The 21,726-nt window shown below is 43.5% G+C and overlaps 1 protein-coding gene across 10 annotated transcripts in view; it reads left to right on the top strand.

Annotated features, from left to right (window-relative positions):
• Positions 1-21,726, top strand: part of LOC137625895 (fl(2)d-associated complex component-like) — a 184,462-nt gene that overhangs the window by 118,885 nt on the left and 43,851 nt on the right. For 7 of the 10 annotated variants that reach the window (XM_068356853.1, XM_068356854.1, XM_068356855.1 and 4 more), the window contains 2 exons: positions 711-854; positions 16,707-16,763. In XM_068356853.1, the coding sequence (XP_068212954.1) occupies positions 711-854; positions 16,707-16,763 (201 nt within the window). Of the gene's footprint in view, positions 1-710; positions 855-16,706; positions 16,764-17,489; positions 17,547-21,726 lie in introns of all 10 variants that reach the window. The other 3 variants (XM_068356858.1, XM_068356857.1, XM_068356851.1) reach the window with 2 other exon arrangements.

The raw sequence follows: 21,726 nt of genomic DNA, 5'->3' as shown, positions 1-21,726 counted from the left end.
GGACAAGATATCAAGCAAGACCCACAATGATAAGAGATGATTAAGGAAATATGATAACAAGAAGAGAAAGTAATGATTGAGTGGAAAAGGTACTTTGAAGAATTACTGAAAAGACCAGAACCTAATGACCCATTTCCCAACACAATATTATATGGTCCAGAACTTGAAATAGAAGAACCAACCATTAGAAATGTTTAAACTGCAGTAAAAGCCCTTAAAAATAACAAGAGCCCTGGCAAAGATGGTATACCAAATGAAATATTTAAACTTTGTAGAGAAGTCTTGTAAAATTGTCTTTATAGGTTGATAGGGATGATCTGGCGCAAGAAGAAAGCTCCAGATGTTTGGGAAGGTATCATTGTACCATTACACAAATAGGGATTACTTAAGGGTCTTTGTAGCAATCTTTCAACCCCTAGTTGCGCTTTCCTTTTATTCTACATAACTTCTGATCCCAATTTCTTTCTTCCTTCTTACTGTCAGACCTTTTGACTTTTACTCCATAGTATAAATGCAGGGTTTCCCCTAGTTGAACTAGGGTGCTGAATGGTCTCACAGGCCCTAGCACTGTTCAACATCTTTAACTTTATCTTATACCAATTTCTTATTTGTAAAAAAATCATTTTTTGTAAAAATTATGTAAATGAAAATATTTTATGATAGGTTAATAAACTCCATGAACTGTGTATTATGAGCCTCTCTGATTGCAGACACGAAGATTGGGGTGAAGATTACGGTCGAGGAAGCAGTGGTGGAATGGGAGGTCGAGATTGGGTGGAAGACCCCCATGATTGGGGTCCAGATTTGGGTGGTCCAGCACCAGCACACCAAGATCAATGGAGTCAACATCCAAGGTTTGTTGTATTGTTAAGAAAAGGATGAAGGTGGAGCTATGATTGGAAGGGTTAAGTTAGGCTTTTTAGAGAAGAGAATTAACGTAATTGTTAGAAATAATTTAAAAGAACACTATAGCTGCCTATTTGTTTATTAATTCTGTAGTATTACAATAATTCCATTGTTGTTATTTTACAATCCTTATCAGAGTTGCTCTTTCATTTTAAAGTATTTTTTTTAGTCAACTTCCTATGAATTTTAGGCTAAGATTGGATGCCCGATATTGCAAAAGTGATGAAAAAGTTATAACAGTGTAGTAATTTATATTTTGTGATGGTAAATTCATTTGTTAACTATTGAACAAAAACATGAAATTTTTAACATGTTCAAAAGGTATGCAAAGAAAAAAATCAGCAATGAATTTCATGGCTAATTATTTCTATGAATCTCCCCTGATGTTCATATGGCTTCTTCTTCAGAAGCCCAGTTTAATCGTCACTTACACGTAAAATTTGTTCCGACACGAATACTTTACCTCGAATTACCTCTTCGGAGGGTCCTTGACCCTCTCTCAAACTCGACCAAGATTTCCCGCGCTACCCCCCCTATCTCGCTCCCGATAGTTCCTACCCCCGCCGCCAGGATAATTCCTGCGGCCCGGATTAGGGCAGGTCACTGCTTTTCCCGGGTCAGGATCTCATTAAGTCCTTGGTCGTGAGATACGAAGCATCTCACTCTCTCGCTTAAACTCTCGATCCTTTGGCGCGTTGTGATCCCACGTGTTCCCATTGTACGGACTTGTGTTTTTTCTGCGATAGTGCGTTTTCGCAAAGTGTCCTCAGTCCATTCCCCTTGTGTTATCCAGGGTTTTCTGTAACTCGTTAGTGTTGACCTTCGTGTGCGAACGATGGAGAACGTGCGTCGTTGTCCTGGTCCTAGAGCAGGAAAGTCGTGTGGGGCTTTCCTCTCTAAACCAGAAGTGGACCCGCATTCCCTTTGTTCCACGTGCAGGGGTAAAGTTTGTTCCTCCTCGGACACATGTTCCGAGTGCGTGAGTTGGGACGGCATTCAGTGGGTACGGTATGGTACAAAGAAAAAGAAGTCGTCTAAGCGTTCCCCCAAGAAAGTGAGTGGCGTGTCCTCCTTACAGTCGGTCAGTGATCGGTCCGACGAAGCCTCGGCCTCTTCGTCTCCTTCGCAGAGGAGTGGCCATCAAGCCCCCAGTGTGATTGTTAGCCATAGTGTCCTCCCAAGTGAACCCAGTGTGAGGGAGGAACCAAGGGCTGGCCCCTCGGGAGTAAACGGAAGGGCCGCGAGTGTTTCGGGCGGATCGGGCCACGTGGCAGGAGATCACGCTTCCTCAGAAGACCCGGTATGGGGCAGTGTGGCGATCTCAGTCTCCCCCCCGCCCTCGTGGGCCGGTGCGTCGGGTTCCCCCCCGCCAGAAGAGAACCACTCGAGAATTCGTCGCCCGAGTAGCGACGCCTTCGGGTGGAAGTTACCGAAGACTCCAGGGAGGTCACCGCTAAGGATGGACGTATCCCTGGGTCCATGGCCTTCTAGCAGGGACAGAGTGGACTCGGTACCCTCGGTATCCACAGCAGTTCCCGAGGACTTTCTCCAGCACCCTGTCTCGGACGGTCGACGGCGAAGGGCCTCCCCTGCGCATCACTCTAGCAGTCGTTACGTGAGGAACGTGGCACCCTCGGACTCTTCGGAAGCAGACTCATCCTCCGGGGGAGAACGCAGGGAGAAACGGCACCGTAAGAGAGCGCGGCCCGATAGTGATCGTTCCCGCTCCAGGTCGAGGTCGCGGCACAGTAGGAAGCGCCCACGCTCTCACTCCCGTAAGTTCAAGAGGGAGGTCTCTCCCGGCGGCGGCGAATGGTTCTACGTGCCCCCAGGAGAATCCAGGAAGCACCGCTCTCCAGACTCTCGGTCCAGTGATCGAGCCTCCAAGTTGTCACTGCCTACATACAACTTGGAACCGCTCGACCGGCCACGCAAGAAGGACCTCTCTCTCAGGCACAAGTCCTCGAGGCCTTCGGTTCACCCCGCCCGGCGGGAGGAAGCGCGCTTCCGAGAAGACAGCCCGACCGAACCAGCCCAGCTGGGTAGGACGTCGAGCGGGAAGGACCGGTTGCCGGGATCGGGTCTTCCCACCGGGACCGTGTCCTCCGCGTCCAGAGCCTTGGGCCAGTCGAAAGGCCTCCAGGGGTCGGTGGCACCCGCCACACGGCGAGACCCAACCGAGTACGGTGCGCCCTACGGTTGCGGGACGGCCTCCCTGGGACCTAGTAGGGAGCGGCCAGTTTACCACCCAAGCACGGCTCCCCTCAGCCAAGCCGATGCCTCGGTCGACGGAGGCGAGGTTTCCCCGTCGGAGGACTCCGCCTACAGAAGAGTGGTAGGCCTCGTCAGAAGGACCCATGGGATTCCGGAACCCGAGGCGACGAAGGTGAATACCTGGAGGTCGAGCCTCTTGAGGTACACGCACCGGGACGTCCTTCCGAAGTCCTCTCTGGCCCTGCCTCTCGCCCCAGACCTAGTACTCGGCCAGGAGTACATCGACAACTGGGTGGCCAGCACTGCGGAGGCCCCCAGGTCCCAGAGTTCCTCCAAACTCCTCCAGGGTCTTAAACTACAGGCCAAAGTTTATATCCCGGAAGGGCGACGCCCAGGCCCCTGTAGAGTGGACTCAGCCGTGGATATCCTAGGACAAGGCGGCTCGGACGAAAGGGCCAGCTCAGCCCCTGTGTCCTTCTCGGCCTCTGAAGCAGGCATGATGGAGGAGATGTCGAGGGACATGATTAACGTCTCTTCATGGCTGGACTGGTGGGCCTCCACGTTAGTTAATGTACAGGCCTCCACAGACCCCGACGACCCGGAACAACAAGGTCTCCTGTCAGACCTTATCACCTCCGGGGGGAAAGCTCTCAAATTTATGGCGTATCAGGCACTCTCCTTGACGGCCAACTGGGTCCTCCGGAAGAGGGACACAGTGCTTTCCAAAGTGTCAAGGAAAATCCCAGACAGACAGGCGCGAGTGATTCGCACCCTACCCCTAGGGGGCGAGTCCCTGTTTCCGTTAAAGGAATTAGAAGTGCTGATGGAGAAGGTGTCCAAGAGGAGAGAAACCAACGTCCCTAAGCAAACATCCTCCAGGAGGCCTCCTTATAGGAGGTCAGTCTCGGATAGTGCCGTGACCCCTCAGGCTGTCCCCAGCTCTTCGAGGAGGGACGCCCCCGCCTCTTCCTGGACATCAACTCCTCAGCCCTCCCGCAGGGGAGCTACAGCTTCTGCCAGCTCCTTCAGGTCGGGTTACTCCGCCTCGAAGAGGGGCAGATCAGGAGAAGGTAGAGGGAGAGGCCCCCCACTCCCGCCCAAGCCTCGGGTTGGGGGATGCCTCAGACCCTATTGGCAAGCATGGAAAACGTATGGGGCGGATGCTTGGACGGTGTCCGTCCTGAAAGAAGGCTACAGGATCCCCTTCATAGCGGACTCGCCCCCTCTTATTCCAGCCACCCAAACAGAATGGTTAGCTCCCAGGGACCCGTTGAAAAGGGCTACCCTGCAAGAAGAAGTTTCCTCCATGTTGGAAAAGGGAGCCATGGAAGATGTCCTTCTCCCAGGGCCAGGCTTCTACAGCTGCCTGTTCCTGGTGGAGAAAGCAACGGGGGGGTGGAGACCGGTGATAGACCTGTCGGCCCTCAACAGGTTCGTCAAGAAGACGGACTTCAAGATGGACACCCCAAAATCCGTCCTGATGTCCTTGAGGGAGAAAGATTTTATGATGACGGTCGACCTCAAGGACGCGTACTTCCAAATTCCGGTCCACCCGTCGAGTCGGAAGTTCCTCTGGGTAAAATGGGGCTCCCAGATCCTGCAGTTCCGGACCCTCTGCTTCGGACTGTCGACGGCCCCTCAGGTGTTCACGAGGGTCTTCGCGACAGTCTCAGTATGGGCTCACGAACGAGGTATCCGCCTCATCAGGTACCTGGACGACTGGTTGCTCCTTTCCAGTTCAAAGGCCCTCTTGGAAGAGCAAGGAAAGGACCTCCTCCGTTTCTGCAGGAGTCTGGGAATCATTATCAACCTGGAGAAATCGAACCTAACGCCATCCAACAAAATGGGGTACTTGGGGATGACGTTGGACACCGTGCAGGGGAAGGCCTTCCCCTCGGAAGACAGGATACAGAACCTCGTCAAGATCATTCAGCCGTTCCTGTCGGGGCTTCCCAGGAAAGCGAAAGACTGGCAGAGGCTGATAGGCCATCTGGTCTCATTAGAGAAGCTAGTCCCCCAAGGGAAGTTACGGCTCAGACCCGTACAATGGAACCTCAAGGCTCTATGGTCCCAGACAGGCTCTCAGAAAACATCGATCCCAGTCCTCCCGGACACGAAAGCAGCCTTGAAGTGGTGGAGATGCCGGTCGAACTCCCTCAAGGGGATGCCCCTCGGGTCCTGTCCCCCCGAGTTTCTCCTGTTCACGGACGCCTCCAGCCTAGGGTGGGGAGCCCACCTGCGGGAGGAAACAGCAAGCGGGACCTGGTCAGAGACCGAAAAGCATCGCCACATCAACGTCCTAGAGCTAAAAGCAGTACAAAAGGCATGTCTGCACTTTGCAAGTCGGTTGAAGGGAAACACCGTGGCCCTAATGTGCGACAACGCCACGGTGGTAGCCTACATCAAGAAACAAGGGGGCATGAAGTCGAAGGAACTGTGCGACCTCACCGTAAACATCTTGCACTGGGCGGACGAACACCAGGTAACACTGCTAGCAAGGTTCATCCCCGGGAAAAAGAACGTGCTAGCCGACGGCCTCAGCAGGATAGGTCAGATAGTAGGGACAGAATGGTCCCTACAACCAGCGGTGGCCAGACTCATCCTTCAACGCTGGGGCTCCCCGGTGATAGACCTATTCGCAACAAAGCTCAACGCCAAGTTACCGGTTTATTGCTCCCTGGTACCAGACGAAGGAGCAGCCCTAGAAGACGCCTTCCAGCACAGGTGGGACAACCTGGACGTTTATGCCTTTCCCCCCTTCACGCTGCTAAGACAAGTGCTCAACAGAGTAAGAACCTCCCAAAACCTAAAGATGACTTTGGTAGCGCCCTGGTGGCCGGAGAGAGAGTAGTTCGCGGATCTGAAAGACCTGGCAAGCCATCCACCATGGCCTCTGCCCCCCAGGTCAGATCTACTGAGTCAACCGCACTTTCTCAGGTTCCACGACAACCCTCTCTCTCTTCGCCTTCACGCCTGGAGACTATCGAGCGACTCCTGAGGAAGGAGGGGTTCTCCTCCTCCACAGCCAAGAGGATGTCCCTATATCTAAGAAAATCCTCTACCATAGTCTACCAGGCGAAGTGGGCCGCCTTTACGAAATGGTGCGCGACAAAACAAATAAGACCTCTCAAAGCCTCGGTCCCTGACATAGCTGATTTTCTAGTGTACCTTAGGGATAAAATAGGAATGTCAGTCCCGGCTATTAAAGGAGTACGAGCAGCCTTAGGCCAAGTCTTTCTCCTGAAAGGCATCGACCTGGGGACCTCAAGACACATAGGGATGCTGATTAGAAGTTTCGAACAATCCTGCCCTCCCCAAGCCAGGAGAGTGCCTAGATGGGACCTGGCCAAGGTCCTGAAAATGTTGTGTCGTCCGCCCTTTGAACCACTCAGAGATATCGGGGACAAAGATCTCACCCTCAAGACAGTCTTCTTGCTAGCCTTAGCTTCGGCTAAGAGGGTAGGTGAGATCCACGGTCTCTCCTACGACGTGGCACACTCCAAAGGGTGGAAGGAGGTATCTTTCAAGTTCGTACCCTCCTTTGTAGCAAAGACTCAGAACCCAGCAGTCTGGGACCCGAGGTTTGAAGGTTTCTCTGTTCCGGCCATCCCCAAGACAGGTAATACGGACGACCTGAAGTTATGCCCGGTCAGGACGATCAGGAAATACCTGGAAAGGACGGCTCATCTCCGTCCGGGTGCCAAAAACCTCTTCGTCTCTTCAGGCGTTAATAAGAAGCAAGTGTCCAAGAACACTATTTCCTTCTGGCTGAGACAAGTCATCACTAGGGCTTATGAAGAAGACAAGGTGGCGGTACCAGGCACTCCCCGTCCCCATGACATCAGAGGCCTGAGCACTTCCTTGGCCTTTGAGAGAAATATGGCAGTGGGCCAGATCCTGCAGGCCGGCACTTGGTCACACCAATCGACCTTCACGGCCCACTACCTCAAAGACTACTCAAGAAAGTCTTTGGATGGATTCTCCATTGGGACATTCATCGCCGCCCTCCAAGCTGTGTAGTGGCAGGCTGGAAGACGTCCCCAACAAGTGATTAGACTCATCCCTACTTCTTCAGGAGAAGATTCAGTAGAGGAAATGTCAAGAGGTAAGCCTTATATTATAAGCGTAAGTTTTTCCACTGCTACCCCCTATCCGCTCTCTGTACCCCCGCATTACGTAGCCCTCCAGGCACCATGTGCCTAACCAAGTGGCAGAATGGCTCTCCCGCCTCCTAAAGTGTAAGTCTCCGAAGAGGTAATTCGAGGTAAAGTATTCGTGTCGGAACAAATGAAAAATTTTAAGTAATTTTTATTTTTCCTAACATACTTACCGAGAATTACCTCTGAGTAATGGCCCTCCCTTCCGTCCCCGAGTGCCATTCTTCCATTGCCGAGTCGGGCTAAACGGAGGACTTAATGAGATCCTGACCCGGGAAAAGCAGTGACCTGCCCTAATCCGGGCCGCAGGAATTATCCTGGCGGCGGGGGTAGGAACTATCGGGAGCGAGATAGGGGGGGTAGCGCGGGAAATCTTGGTCGAGTTTGAGAGAGGGTCAAGGACCCTCCGAAGAGGTAATTCTCGGTAAGTATGTTAGGAAAAATAAAAATTACTTAAAATTTTTCATTTTAAAATTTACTGTTGGTAGTTTAGAAATGTCATATAAATCAGTCATCTTGTGACTTGTGATGAAATTTTTTACACAAAGTCTTTTGCATCAGTAATTACATGCCCTTAACAAAGGAATGAAACCCTCTAGTGGTAAGTGATGAAAAGCCCAGTTATCTTCGTCACATGGCCATGATCACACTTAGATTGTTTACTCTCTTACATTGTCTACTTACTGTACTCAATACATTATTTCTTCCCCTGGATTAGTTGGCATTTATTGCCTGTAATATACAGTATACAGGAATTATTTCTGGGTGACCATGATCCACATTCCCTTTGTGTATCATGTTTGGGGTAATACATACATACATATACCAAGGCACTTCCCCCAATTTTGGGGGGTAGCCGACATCAACAAATGGAAACAAAAACAAAAAGGGGACCTCTACACTCTACGTTCCTCCCTGTGATTTAAATAATCGTTGTAGATTCAGGTACATATTTAGTGCTTAGACCTTCTTTAACACAGTCATCCAAAATTGTACAAGACTAATCAGTTACCTGACATCGTCTTGGATGTTGATTTGATCCAATTATAGTGCATCATTAAAGAAAATCTATATTCAGGTTGTGCAAGTTGGTTAACTGAAGAGGTCGGTTTCTAGAAATACCCAACCTTCCAGTTACAGGTCATATTTCTCGAGTTCAGACTGGCCAACAAGAAGGCCTTTTTTTTTTTCCAAAAGATAACACAACAGAATTCCGTTATAGTGTACGTGACTGAAGGATTGCTAACTGAACTCAAAAGCCTTATCATAGAACAGTATGATGGTTATTTCAACCAAAGCCTGGTAGAGGGAAACTATCCCATGTCTTCCACATTTTGGAAAGACTACGGCATGACTCTTGGGTATTGGCTGTGGTCAAAGGAGGTCATCGAATACTGCTAACTACCAACCCACCTTTGCCAAAGTTATCGGTCGTGTATCCAAGTAATCTTATCAATACAATTAAAGCTCGGTTACTGCAACTAGATATTGTGAACTTTTAGAGAACGATGTGATAGTAAAGATCTTAAAAATCCTTCCTCGGGGTTCTATAACAGGTTATTCCTGGTCCCCAAAAGCTCAGGTGGGTGGAGACCAATTCTAGACATCTCAGCACTCAACAAGTTCACAGTGCTTAGAAAATTCTTAAGGGAAACACCCTCAACACTTCTAGGAGCGATCAGACAAAAGGATTGGATGTTCTTGATAGACCTCTTGCGATACATATTTTCATTTTCTGATTCATTTAAATTCAAGGAAATACCTTTGGTTTATTAACAGATCAAAGGTTTATCAGTTCAAATGCCTATGTTCCGGGCTCATATTGGCACCACAGGTGTTGTCCAGAATGATGGCCCCTTTCACGAAATGGCCATGGTTACTAGGACTACGAGCTCTTTTGTACCTAGACTTTTAAGCAATTCATTGGAGAGAGTTCGAGTTCAACAAGTTTGGTTACTCAGGTTCTTGGGTGGGCTGGGGATCTTAATCATTGTCAAGAAGTCCCTCCTGGATCTGACTCAAAAGATTCTATAATTAGGAATGATAATTGCATCTGTTCCTTTTCAGGTTTTTCCATCAGAGAAGAGAATCAAGTCTTTTCTCCTTTTGCTACATAGTTTTAAAACTTTGAAACACATGTCAGTGTGAATGTAAATAAGGCTTCTAGGAACCATGGCCTCCTTATAGAAGTTTGTCCATCTGGGCCATTTGAAAATTTCATCACAAGTCACAAGATGACTGATTTAGATACCATCTCTACCCTACCAATGTTAAATAAAATTCTCTGACTAGTCAGTGGGATAACAGTTGCCTGTGAGAAGGAGTCTTATGCAATGAAAGTACCAGATCTATTCCTGTTCATAGATGCATCACAGGAAGGATGGGGATTAATTCTGGACCAATTACAGTTCAGGAAAATGGACTTCACAGGAAATATAGCTACACATATATTGTCTAAAGTTACTTGCAATATTCAAGACTTCAAGATCAGGAACCACTAGTAGGGGAAGACATTTTCAGTGTTTTCAGACAATCCAATGGAACTAACCTACATCAGTAACTAATGGGGTAAAAAATCTTGTTCCTTATATCAAATAGCAGACATTCTGTTGCCAGGGATGAGCCTGATGAGAATCACTTTACTTCCGTAGTTCTCTTGCTGGAGAATACTGTATACTGGGCACACTATTCTGTCTTATTTCTCTTCATCTTTTTTTTATATATATATGAAAGATTTATTTTAATGTAGTTACTGTTCTTGAAATATTTTATTTTGATTATTTGTTACTTCTTACAGTTTATTTATTTCCATATTTCCTTTCCTCACTGGGCTATTTTTCCTTGTAGCCTTTGGGCTTTTAGCATCCTGCTTTTCCAACTAGGGTTATGATGTTGAAAAAAATAGAAGTTTTATATAGGATCTCTTAGTTTGATAGATAGATGCTCTGGGACAAGACTAGTTAAATATGAATACTTATGCTTTCCCCAGTGGCCATGATTTGGAAGGTGATAACCAAGTTCAGGAGATCTGTGAACATCAGGATGATATTTATAGCCTCTTTCTTGCCACAGAGGGAATAATTCACAGATCTGTGGCCCCTGTTGTAGAACCATCCCAGAAGATTGCCTTAGAGAATCGATCTACTCAAACATCCAGTATCAAAGGTGATACATCCAAACCCCATCTGGCCTACATCTAACCTCATGGAGTTTATCCACCATATTCTCAGAAATGTAAGGTTTTCAAATCCCTCTAGACTGTCTATTTTATGACCTAAAAGACAGTCTACTAATAACTCAGCAAAGAGAGTGGAAGGTTTATTTTGATTGGTGCAAAGGTAGAAATCTATTCATGACTATAACTAACTGGAATAATCTTGTTAAGATTTTTATTTTCGGTTTCATGACAAGAACCTTTCTTTTTCAGTAATGAAGGGATATAGATCCATCCTTAATTCTGTACAAAAGCATTGGAGATTAGATCTATTTGTTTTAGGTATTATAGCAGATGTGTTCAGATCCTTCAGTATAATATGACTTCCTGTAGTAAGGTCAATTTTATGGAATTTGTGTGCGAGTTTGCAGTACTTGAGAGGGGCAAAATATTATCCAATTGAAAATCTATCTCTTAAGGATATCAAGACAAAAGGAATTTTCTGGTTGCCTGTAACAACAAGTATTGTGGGTCAAGGTAGGTGTCGGTCAAGGTAGGCTTCGGGGAACAAAATTATCTCTCTTTTACCTTCATTCAGAGCCAAAAATTATTTCAAGACTAAGAGTGCCTCATTGTTTTACATCCCTTCACGGAAACTGGATGAAGACAGTTTAGTAGAGCCTAATTTTATTTGTCCAGTAATAGCCGTACAGTTGTATTTGGGCAAAACGAAAGGTATTAGAGGTAGCGTTCCTAATTTGTTCTCAAGGCTGATGGCCCATAATTGCCCACTTACCATAGCTACTATGATATTCCTTGTTAAAAGTTTGGTCCTAGAGGCACATAAGGAATTAGATCCAAAAATTCTTAGATTACTTGAAAGTAAATGTACACGATTCTAGGAACACAGCTACTTCCATTAATTTTTTTTAGAAATCTCTCTTTGGAAAAATTTTTAGCAATAGCTCAGTGGCATACCAAGTTGATTTTTGCCAAACATTACCTTGCTCATGAAGACCGTTGGTTTTAGGGAATGTGGTCTAAGTAATTTCAAGTTCAGCCAATTATGCTCATTTACAAATATGAAGTTATATTTAATATTTGATTTAGAATCAATCACAATTATCAACTGTATCAAAAGTAATATGAGGCAGTCTACAGTACAGTATTTTTAATTACCTTAGTACATGATCTGGAGACCCATGTTTCAAGCCATAATTTAAACAGTATATCTATGCATTTTAGACAAGTAACCTAGACCAGGGTAGTAGTAGTAACTCTAACCTCATAATATTTCTACTTAAATTTATCCCTCTGTTTCCTTCAATTACACCCCATCTCCAGCAGAGACTGAGAGTCAGCAATATGAACATCATGTGAAATTCATAGAAATAAACAGAATTTTAATAATTAAATTTCTTATTTCTATACTCACATGATGTTTATATACATGCCCATGCTCCTCCCCACTGACTCATGGAGGAATAATGTCAACTTTGAAACTGATGAAACCTAGATTGACTAATGCGGCAACCTGGGCTTTGTGCCACTTACTACTAGATGGTTCCACTCCCTTGTTAATGGCATGTATTTATTGAAGTGAAAGAAAATGGGAGCTTCTTAAATTTTACGTGTAAGTGTCGTTTAAATCGGGAGTCCGGAGAAGAAACAATAAGAACATTATGCGAATACTGTATAGACATAAGAATTTTTAATTTTAAAATAATATTTGTTCCCATTCTAACAAACCTTTGGTTATTTATTTGGATTATCTTTCGGCAGAGCTGGAAGGTAGCCATTAGACTTAAATTGCGAGGTACCTAACTGCCTGAGCGGGTAGGCTTGGGGGGTACTCAGGTTTCTCTATATATACTTTCACAGCAGTGAGAAGCGTCACTTTTTCTTTGTCTCAGTAAAGATTGGACGTGTCCTCTCTCTCCCTGACTCATTGGACTTTTTTATTTTGCTTTCTTTTTTAGGTGTGCGTGTTCTCTCTACAATCACCTTCTTGCGAACCTGTTCAGGGCGCGAGGGTGCCGTGTGGTACTTTCATGTCTTCATTGGAGACCGACCCACACTCTCTGTGTCCTTCATGCAGGTGGCATCACTGCGAGCAGGATTTGCCTTGCGCAGTGTAGGGAGTGGCCTGCCTCCTAATGGGAGAAATTTGGACGGCGCAGGAAGAAGGCGAAGCGGGATCTTTCTCCCTCAGGGACAAGAAAAGCGCATTCTTCTTCTCACACCCCCAAATCTCTTTCAAAAGCTCCTTCTTGCTCGCACTCTTCCGAGGGATGATTGAGTAGGAGTGCAGACCGACTAACTCCTTGGCAACCCTGAAGTACTGAGGGGGTTTGTTGATTCCTCTAGAGGAGCAACTTCACCTCCAGCCGCCGGGGAGCCATTCTCCCTTTCAGATCTTATGCAGGGGTGGCTGACCTTAGGGATTTGGGGACCCCCATTGAAAAAGGAGCTGCTGTGCCTTCTTCAGCCTGGTGCTAGGAAGGACCCTTCTCCAGAGCCTTAAACATCTCACGTTCTGGAACTGTGCGAAGTTCATCTCTTACCCTCTCCTAGCCCTTCCACGCGCGTACGAGGTGATTGCTTGCGTTCGCCTCTCCAACAGCCTCCTGCTGACGACAAACCTGCTCGTCATCCTAGGACCTTGTCGTCCTGTAACCCTCAACCATTTGTTTCTCCCCACAGGAACCCGAAGGTTGCAGGTGTAGATCATCCGGGGACCAGCACTCCTACTACCAGGAGCGCTAAAGGACGAGCATCGCCATCGCCTCACCCTTATGGATACTCTTCCCTTAATTGCCGTTCGCGACGATCTGAAGATCTGATGGATCGTAGGTCATCACGATCTGACTGCTTTTCTCCTAGAAGGCGCTCACGAGACCTCAGGTCTTAATCCTTTCCACGAAGGTGTTCCTTTTCATGAGGAGAAGTCTCGCGATCAGGCAGAACAGTCTATCTTCTCAGATATCTGGACGACTGGTTGATTCTAGCAGACTCGGAGACGACCCTTCTCCGTCACCGAGACATGCTTCTTGAGGTTTGTGAGGATCTGGGGGTCCTGATAAATCATGAGAAGTCATTACTGCAACCTTCTCAAAGACTAATATACCTCGGTATAATAATTGACACTGTCCAAGAGTCTTCCCATCAGACAAAAAAGTACACAAACTAGAGGAAGTGGCCGCACCCTTCCTCAGAAAAGAAGTTCTTCTGGCGAGACTGAGTCTGTCAGGCCATCTGACCTCTCTCATTCAACTTGTTCTTTGGCAGCTGTAGTCCGTGTGGAACCAACACTCCGATCCACCAGACACCTGAGTTCCCATAACTCAGGATCAGATTAAGGATTTGAATTGGTGGATGACAGACAAAAACCTTTGACGGGGCTAGAATGTTCTTGTTCCCCCTCCGGATTTGATGCTCTTAACAGAGGCATCAAAAGAAGGGTGGGGGGCTCACCTGCTGCACCATATGGTCTCTGCCCTTTGGTCAGTCAAAAAGCTACCAGCACATAAAACTCCCAGAGATGAGAGCAGCTTACCTAGCTCTTCATCAGTTCTAACAGTTGGTGGCAGGTCACTCGGTGGTGTTAATGACCGACAACACCACAGTAGTGGCTTACATAAACAAATATGGCGGTACCTTTTCACATCCTCTATGCCATCTTGTAGTAAAGATACTCAGATGGTCAGAAGATCATTCGGTGTCCCTATCAGCTCGCTTCATTCCTGGCAAGATTAATGTACTCGCGGACAATCTGAGCAGAGCAACTCAGATAGTAGGTTCCGAATGGTCTTTGAACCGCCAGATATCCAACAAAGTCTTAACTTTGTAAGGTTCCCCGACTGTAGACCTGCTCGCAACATCTCTGAACAGCAAGCTTCTGCTGCACTGTTCTCCAGTCCCGAATCCTCAGGCTCTATGGCAAGATGCATTCCAACAACGGTGGGACAACATCGACGTGTACGCCTTTCCCCCATTTTGTCTTTTGAGAAGGCTGCTCAACAAGACTAGAGCGTCCAAAGATCTAATGATGACCCTTGTAGCTCTGCTATGGCATCAAGCAGAGTGGTTTCCAGACCTCCTTCAACTTCTAGTAGATCTACCGTGAAAGCTTCCTCCATGACCAGATTTACTCAAACAACCACACACGAACATCTTTCACGAGACCTTGCAGTCACTTCTGCTTTACGCATGGAGACTATCCAGTGTCTCCTCTCTCGGAAGGGCTTTTCCTGATAAGTTGCGGAGAAAATGTCCGGTTACTTGCGTAAATCCTCAGCCTCGTTCTACTAGGCAAAATGGAGAGTATTCTGTGGTTGGTGTCATAGAAGGAATATCTCTCCGCTCGATGCCACTCTATTCTAGAAATAACGGAGTTCCTTGTATACCTTCGGGAGGAAAAGCTTCTTTCAGTCTTGGCAGTGAAAGTTTATCGCTCAGCCTTAAGCCTTACCTTTAGGCTGAAGGGAGTTGACATTTCCTCTTCATTGGAGCTATCTTTACTTATACAGAATTAAGAGATCACTTGCTCCCAGTCAGAGATTAGGCCTCCTCCTTGGAACATGCTTCACATCTTGAGATCCTTAGAAGGACCTCCCCATGAACCATTACGCCATGCAACTAACCGAAACCTCACTTTGAAGACGGCGTTCCTGCTTGCTTTAGTCTCGGCAAAGAGAGTCGGTGAACTACATGGCCTCTCCTATGACATCGCCCATTCAAGGGGATGGTGGGAAGTGACACTCAGCTTCTTCCCTGAGTTTATTGCTAAGACATTGGGGCCCTTTCAGATTGCGAGTCTTTGTTCTGTAACTAATGACCCAGATCAGTTGTTAACTATGCCCAGTGAGGAGTTTGAGATACTATGTCAAATGCACTGCAGCAACACTGCCCCGACTAAGACCTCTGTTTGTTAGCTCATGGAGAATAAAGAGGAGAATCACCAAGAACACGGTTTCCTCCTGGATCCACCAAGTAATCGAAAGAGCCTTGGCTCCTGATCCTCTTCTGGCTCACCATCCTAGAGCCCATGATGTCAGGGGAATCAGCACTTACTTGAGATTCAAACGCAACTTCTCCGTGTTGTAAGTACTTCAAGCGGGTGTGTGGAAGAGACAGACCACCTTCACAGCCCATTATTTAAAAGATGTGACCCACAGGAGACTCAATATGTTCACTATCGGTCCTGTGGTGGCTGCTCAAGAATACATCAGGCTCCTTGATGGACAATTAGCAGTTGGTTGAGGGCTTTGGTTGCCCGAGTTAAGACTGGGATGAATGAGAAGAATGTCTGGCTTTCCTTTCTTCATCTTCCCCTCCCTTGGGGTACAGCATCATGGGTCCCTCTGCAAGCTAGCTTCAACCTCTGCAGGTAATTATCACTTCCTTTGTGTAGCCTAGTATAAGTCATAAACTTATATACTGTTCATGTCCCCATTGCTTTCTGCGAGGTAAACAGTGGGATACGTCTTGTTTTCCTATATAAACTCAGAAGGTGTTCATACAAGACAACAAACTTGATTACACTTTATTGCACAGTTCGCTATTATACTCACTTTGTATATTTTAGCGAGGTGTCAAAGTTTTCCCTAGACCACAGTCATATACTGTACTAGGTAAAACCAGGTCACATTCCATGCAAGAACTGGTACTTCCACCCACCTAAGAGTGAGTCATTCAAATAAATAGCAGGTTTGTTAATATTGGAACAAATGGCAAATTCGGAGATAATTTGTATTTTTCTGTAACTAATACAAACCTGGAGTTATTTGTATAAATTGACCAGCCATCACCTGACCCCCCGAAGTCCTGCCTGCAATCAAAAGTGATGTCTCTTACTGCTGTGAGAGTATATATATAGAGGAGGCTGAGTACCCCCAGCCTACCTGCTCAAGTGGTTAGGCAGGGTTGCCACCTCACAATTAAAGTCTAATGGCTACCTTCTACCTCTGCCGAAAGATAATCCAAATAAAGAACTCAAGGTTTGTGTTAGTTAGGGAAAAATACATATCTCCAAATTTGTAATTTTTTGGGGTTAAACTAGTGGGCTACATTTCAGAGCATATATTGGCCTTAAACTATCACTTTGAATATTTTAGATTGAGAATTATTCTTAATGACTTGAAAAATATATTTTTTAAAGATTTATCTGATACTGCATTGACGAGCAACCTGTGTGAATTTTGTTTTATATTCATGTTATTATGTATGGAAAATTTCATGACAAACTTAAAGCGTTACTCTGCACAATTACCAAGGAATGGCTGTACTGTGTATAAGAAAAGATGGAAAAGAAAGTGTCCAGCATCCCCCAGGTAAGCAAAGCAGTAAAACAGTACATGTCAACTCTAATAATAATCAGAAATTTTGTGGAAAGTTTTATTTAATGTTGGGTGTAAGATTTCTTTTAGTGGCTCTTGAAATACAGCCTGCATTGGTTCTCATTGTCCCAAGAAAAGGGAATCTCTCATTTCTATTTAGAATGAAAGGTTTTAAGTAGTTATAAAGAAAAAGTGTTAGTTTCCATGCATTATTTAGATGTGAGTTGTAGTTTAATATTATTTCTGCAATCCTCCAATAATGAGACGAGAAAAGGTCCTGTGATAGAGGATTGATATTTTAAGTAATGTAGTAACAGATATCTGTTATTCGGTTGATTTGAAATAAGCCTTTATACCTGCCCCCTCATGCAATGCACTATTAGCATTACCTAGGGTTCTTCGCACTGTTCCTCAAACCCCTTGCTTAACTTTGTTTCAAATTTCCTTCCTTCTATCTTGCTGTCCAACATCTTAACTTTTCCCATTTGCATGTGGGCTTAGGATACCCTCCCAAATTCATAAATCTAATCTAATTCATTCTACCTCCTGTTGTTTGTATGGAAGATTGATTGTTCTATAAACAATAATTTCAAATACTTTAATTTAATTATCTGATACTGCATTGACGAGCAACCTGTGTGAATTTTGTTTTATATTCATGTTATTATGTATGGAAAATTTCATGACAAACTTAAAGCGTTACTCTGCACAATTACCAAGGAATGGCTGTACTGTGTATAAGAAAAGATGGAAAAGAAAGTGTCCAGCATCCCCCAGGTAAGCAAAGCAGTAAAACAGTACATGTCAACTCTAATAATAATCAGAAATTTTGTGGAAAGTTTTATTTAATGTTGGGTGTAAGATTTCTTTTAGTGGCTCTTGAAATACAGCCTGCATTGGTTCTCATTGTCCCAAGAAAAGGGAATCTCTCATTTCTATTTAGAATGAAAGGTTTTAAGTAGTTATAAAGAAAAAGTGTTAGTTTCCATGCATTATTTAGATGTGAGTTGTAGTTTAATATTATTTCTGCAATCCTCCAATAATGAGACGAGAAAAGGTCCTGTGATAGAGGATTGATATTTTAAGTAATGTAGTAACAGATATCTGTTATTCGGTTGATTTGAAATAAGCCTTTATACCTGCCCCCTCATGCAATGCACTATTAGCATTACCTAGGGTTCTTCGCACTGTTCCTCAAACCCCTTGCTTAACTTTGTTTCAAATTTCCTTCCTTCTATCTTGCTGTCCAACATCTTAACTTTTCCCATTTGCATGTGGGCTTAGGATACCCTCCCAAATTCATAAATCTAATCTAATTCATTCTACCTCCTGTTGTTTGTATGGAAGATTGATTGTTCTATAAACAATAATTTCAAATACTTTAATTGTATAACTTTGCTCTTTTGTACCTAATATTGTACTGTATATAACTGTTAATAGCTTCAGTTTCCTCATACTTTTTGGATGTTTGTCTTTAAATATCTTAAACCTAAATGATGATATAAATAAACTAATTCCTGTTGTAGGATTTGGAACCAATACACTATTTGAGTGAGGGATAACCTTAACCGCTTTGTGACTGAAGGGTTAAGTTTAACCAGACACTAACCTATTACACTGAGGTTGAATCCTACCATGTGTGTTAAGGGTTCTTTATTTAATTCTATACCTGTTTTCAATCTTTAAAAGGACAAGTGCATCCAAAAGGTGTGACAAAGTCAAGAAGTGTGTTAAAGGTTATTGTCACTATTATTGATACAGAAATAACTGGTAAAAGATAGTGACTGGTAGATTCAAATGCTGTTTATTTTGGCATTTTAAATAAATTTGAAATTTTTCTATTCCCGTTCCTTTCCTCCTCCATATATTTTGCCCTCCTTTTTCTTTGGACATTTTCCTGTTCTTTTTCACAAGAGATGCCTACGTTAGTTAGGGAAAAAATTATTTTTAAGTGAGATATTTCTAGTATCATTTGAATTCTTTATACCATGTGAGTTTCATACATTGTAAATCAGTACAGGTGGATTATCTTGCATCAAATTACTTATAGTAAACAGGCATTGCATGTGAAATAGATTTCCATTGAATACCATATTAAAGAATTTTTTAAGAATTGCGTTGAACAGTATACTTCTCAGACAACACCTGTATAAGCCAGAAGGATATAATATCTATTTCATGAAACTTAAAATTTTCATGAGAACTGAAAATTGCGAAATAAATATCAGAAAATGCAGTTATGGTTTTATCAACTTTACTTCATGTTTTGTCATATTCTCTTGAGATTAATAAATTGCTTGTTTCTTTAGGGTTGTGAATCTCATGAAGTCAGATTGGTACATAAAACCAGGATATTCTCAACTCTGAAGGTTTAAGAAACTTTAGTAATTACTTATTTTGTTTTATTAACTTATATCAAAATTGTTGGATTGGCTTGTGCTTAGATCTCTTGTAATTGTGTCCAATTTTTAAATGTATACTGTAAATTGTTTGTATATAATGTACAGTACTGTTTATTGTTCATAGTGTAGTTATTTGTTCACATTGTAACTAATTATGTATTTGTATGAAACTCCCCTGATGTTTGTATTGCTTCTCCAGAGGCTCAGTTAATTGACATTTATCCTTAGAATTATTTTTAGATTTGAAATTATTCCATTTTCTTGTCATTCAATAGACATAGTAGTAAAGGAAGGAACATTTTAATGTTAAGTGGTAACTGACGTCCCAGTGTCTCTTTGTCTTGTACGTCAGTTTCTGTCATGTTGATTGTGTTGAGAAATCTCCAGATTGTTTGCTTATAATTGTGCATTAAGATGTCTTCACCTGGTTTTGTTAGCAATTACTGCATTGATGTGCAAGGGAATTGTTTCTGGTATGCAAGGGAATTGTTTGTGGGAGATCATGATCAGCATTCTGTTTGTGTATCCTGTTGTTGGGCAAAACTTTGATATAAATAACTGTTGTGAAGAATGCTTTTCCTTCACAGTACTTCTCACAGAAATGTATTTGTTCTGACACATACATACCCTTGTCCTTTAAAAAGGAGTAAACAGCAGCATTGTTGAAGCAGCTGGTAAACAAAAACATCCTGTGTGGGAATGTAGGGGAGATAAGGGTTACCCCATTCTTTTGCATGGGCTGATCCCCCATTCTTTTTCCAGGTGTGGCCTTGACCAGTCAAGTTATTCCTGTGACCCTAGCTGACTTTGATTTCATTTATTTGTGTTTGTGTTTCGGTTATCTATGCATCAGTGCTTTGATGGAGCAACCACATGAGATGAGGAAGTGTTCGTGGCATAACGATCAATGGTGTAGCACTTTAATGATTCAATATGAGGTTAACCTCCATTCAGCTTAGGCTCCATGCAGGGGCCAGCAATGTTTCCAATCCTCAAACTCCCCAGAATGTGAGTACTAGCCAAAGGAACAATGGACGTCCTATCGTAAGAGAAGGAAGAAGGTGAAGAGAGATCACCTGCTTTCCAAGACTGCAGCAGAATTAGATCTGTCTGTTTCAGGCATTGTAGAGATTGTATTTTATCATTGAGTATCAGAATGCCTCCAGTAGTGAGGTCAATTTTTTTAGAATTTGAATGTGGTTATACAGTATTTAAAAGATCTAAATTCTGAACAGTTAAAATCTTTCTCCTAAAGATCTCACAGCTAAGACCCTTTTTATGTTGGCATTAGCCTAATTAAGGACTTGAAGTAGATTACAAGTGCTCTTTGTCAAAGTAACCTGTTGAGAACACAAGATGATTTTGTCCCATTTGTCTTCCTTTAGAGGCAGAAAGGGATTTTAAGGCTAATATTTTGCCTCAATTCTTTCACATCCCTTCTATGATAAGGAATGAAACCATTTTAGTATAAAAATTTTCTTTGTCTAGGAAGAGTCATTCAGTATTGTTTGGACAAAAGTTCAGGTATCAGAGGTAGTGTCCCTAATTACTTTTATGAGTTTAGGGTCCCTAATCAAACCAAAAATGCTAATCATTCATAGTTTGAAGTTTGGTCACAGTAGCTCACAGAGAAATAGAACCAAAGCCAATAAAAGGCTCTAAAGTGAAGGTCATGGTATTTGTAGTGCAGCTACTGTACTTGAACTTTGAATTTTGTAGAAACCCTTTTTTGGAAAGAGTTTTAGCAGCTGCTCATTGGCATACTAAGTTGGTTTTTGCTAAACATTAGTGCATCTTGAAGAATCCTAGTTTGTTTATGAAGATTGCTAGGCTCTAGGCTCCATAGTGACTGCTGAGCCTTAGTCAAATTAAATTTGAGTTCCGTTAATTTATAACGTTCTTATCTACAAGTACTGTATATGGGGTTTTAATTTAAAAATCTATTTGGTATCAATCGAAAATGTAATTAAGATCAAGAACTATCATTAGATACAAGCTACAGTCTTGTATTTTAAATAGTTTTAATAAACAATTTGGAGTCCCATATTTCAAACTGTATTTTGAAATGCTTTGTTAAAAGCAATCTAGACCAGTTTAGTAAATCCTAACTATGGTGTATTGCTTTTAATTGAATTTATCTTATTCCTTTCCTTCTCTGGCATCCTTCCCATTCCTTTCCTTCTCTGGCATCCTTCCTCCAGCAGTGTGTGAGTCAACAATAAGAACATCAAGGGAGGTTCATAGAAACTAATAGAAATTTAATGATAAAATTTATTAATTCTATACTCACTTGATGTTTATTTTTATTCCCACTTTCCTCCCCACTGCCTTGTGGTATAAAGAGGAGAGGGATAATTTTGACTTCAAAAGTGATGTACAAAACAAAGAGACGCTGCCATATCAGATACCACTTACCGGTAGAATGTTCCTTTCTTTTTTTAAATTTTATGGATAAAGGGTAATTAAACCCCAATTTCTGGAGAAGTTAAACCAAGTTTCAGGAGAAGAAGCAATATAAACATAAGGTGTGCATGGAAATATGAAATTTTAATATG

The sequence above is a fragment of the Palaemon carinicauda genome, chromosome 33, assembly GCF_036898095.1.
Source record: "Palaemon carinicauda isolate YSFRI2023 chromosome 33, ASM3689809v2, whole genome shotgun sequence".
NCBI lineage: Eukaryota > Metazoa > Arthropoda > Malacostraca > Decapoda > Palaemonidae > Palaemon > Palaemon carinicauda.
The sequence above is the reverse complement of the archived record's forward strand: the minus strand, read 5'-3'. Positions and strand labels throughout refer to the sequence as shown.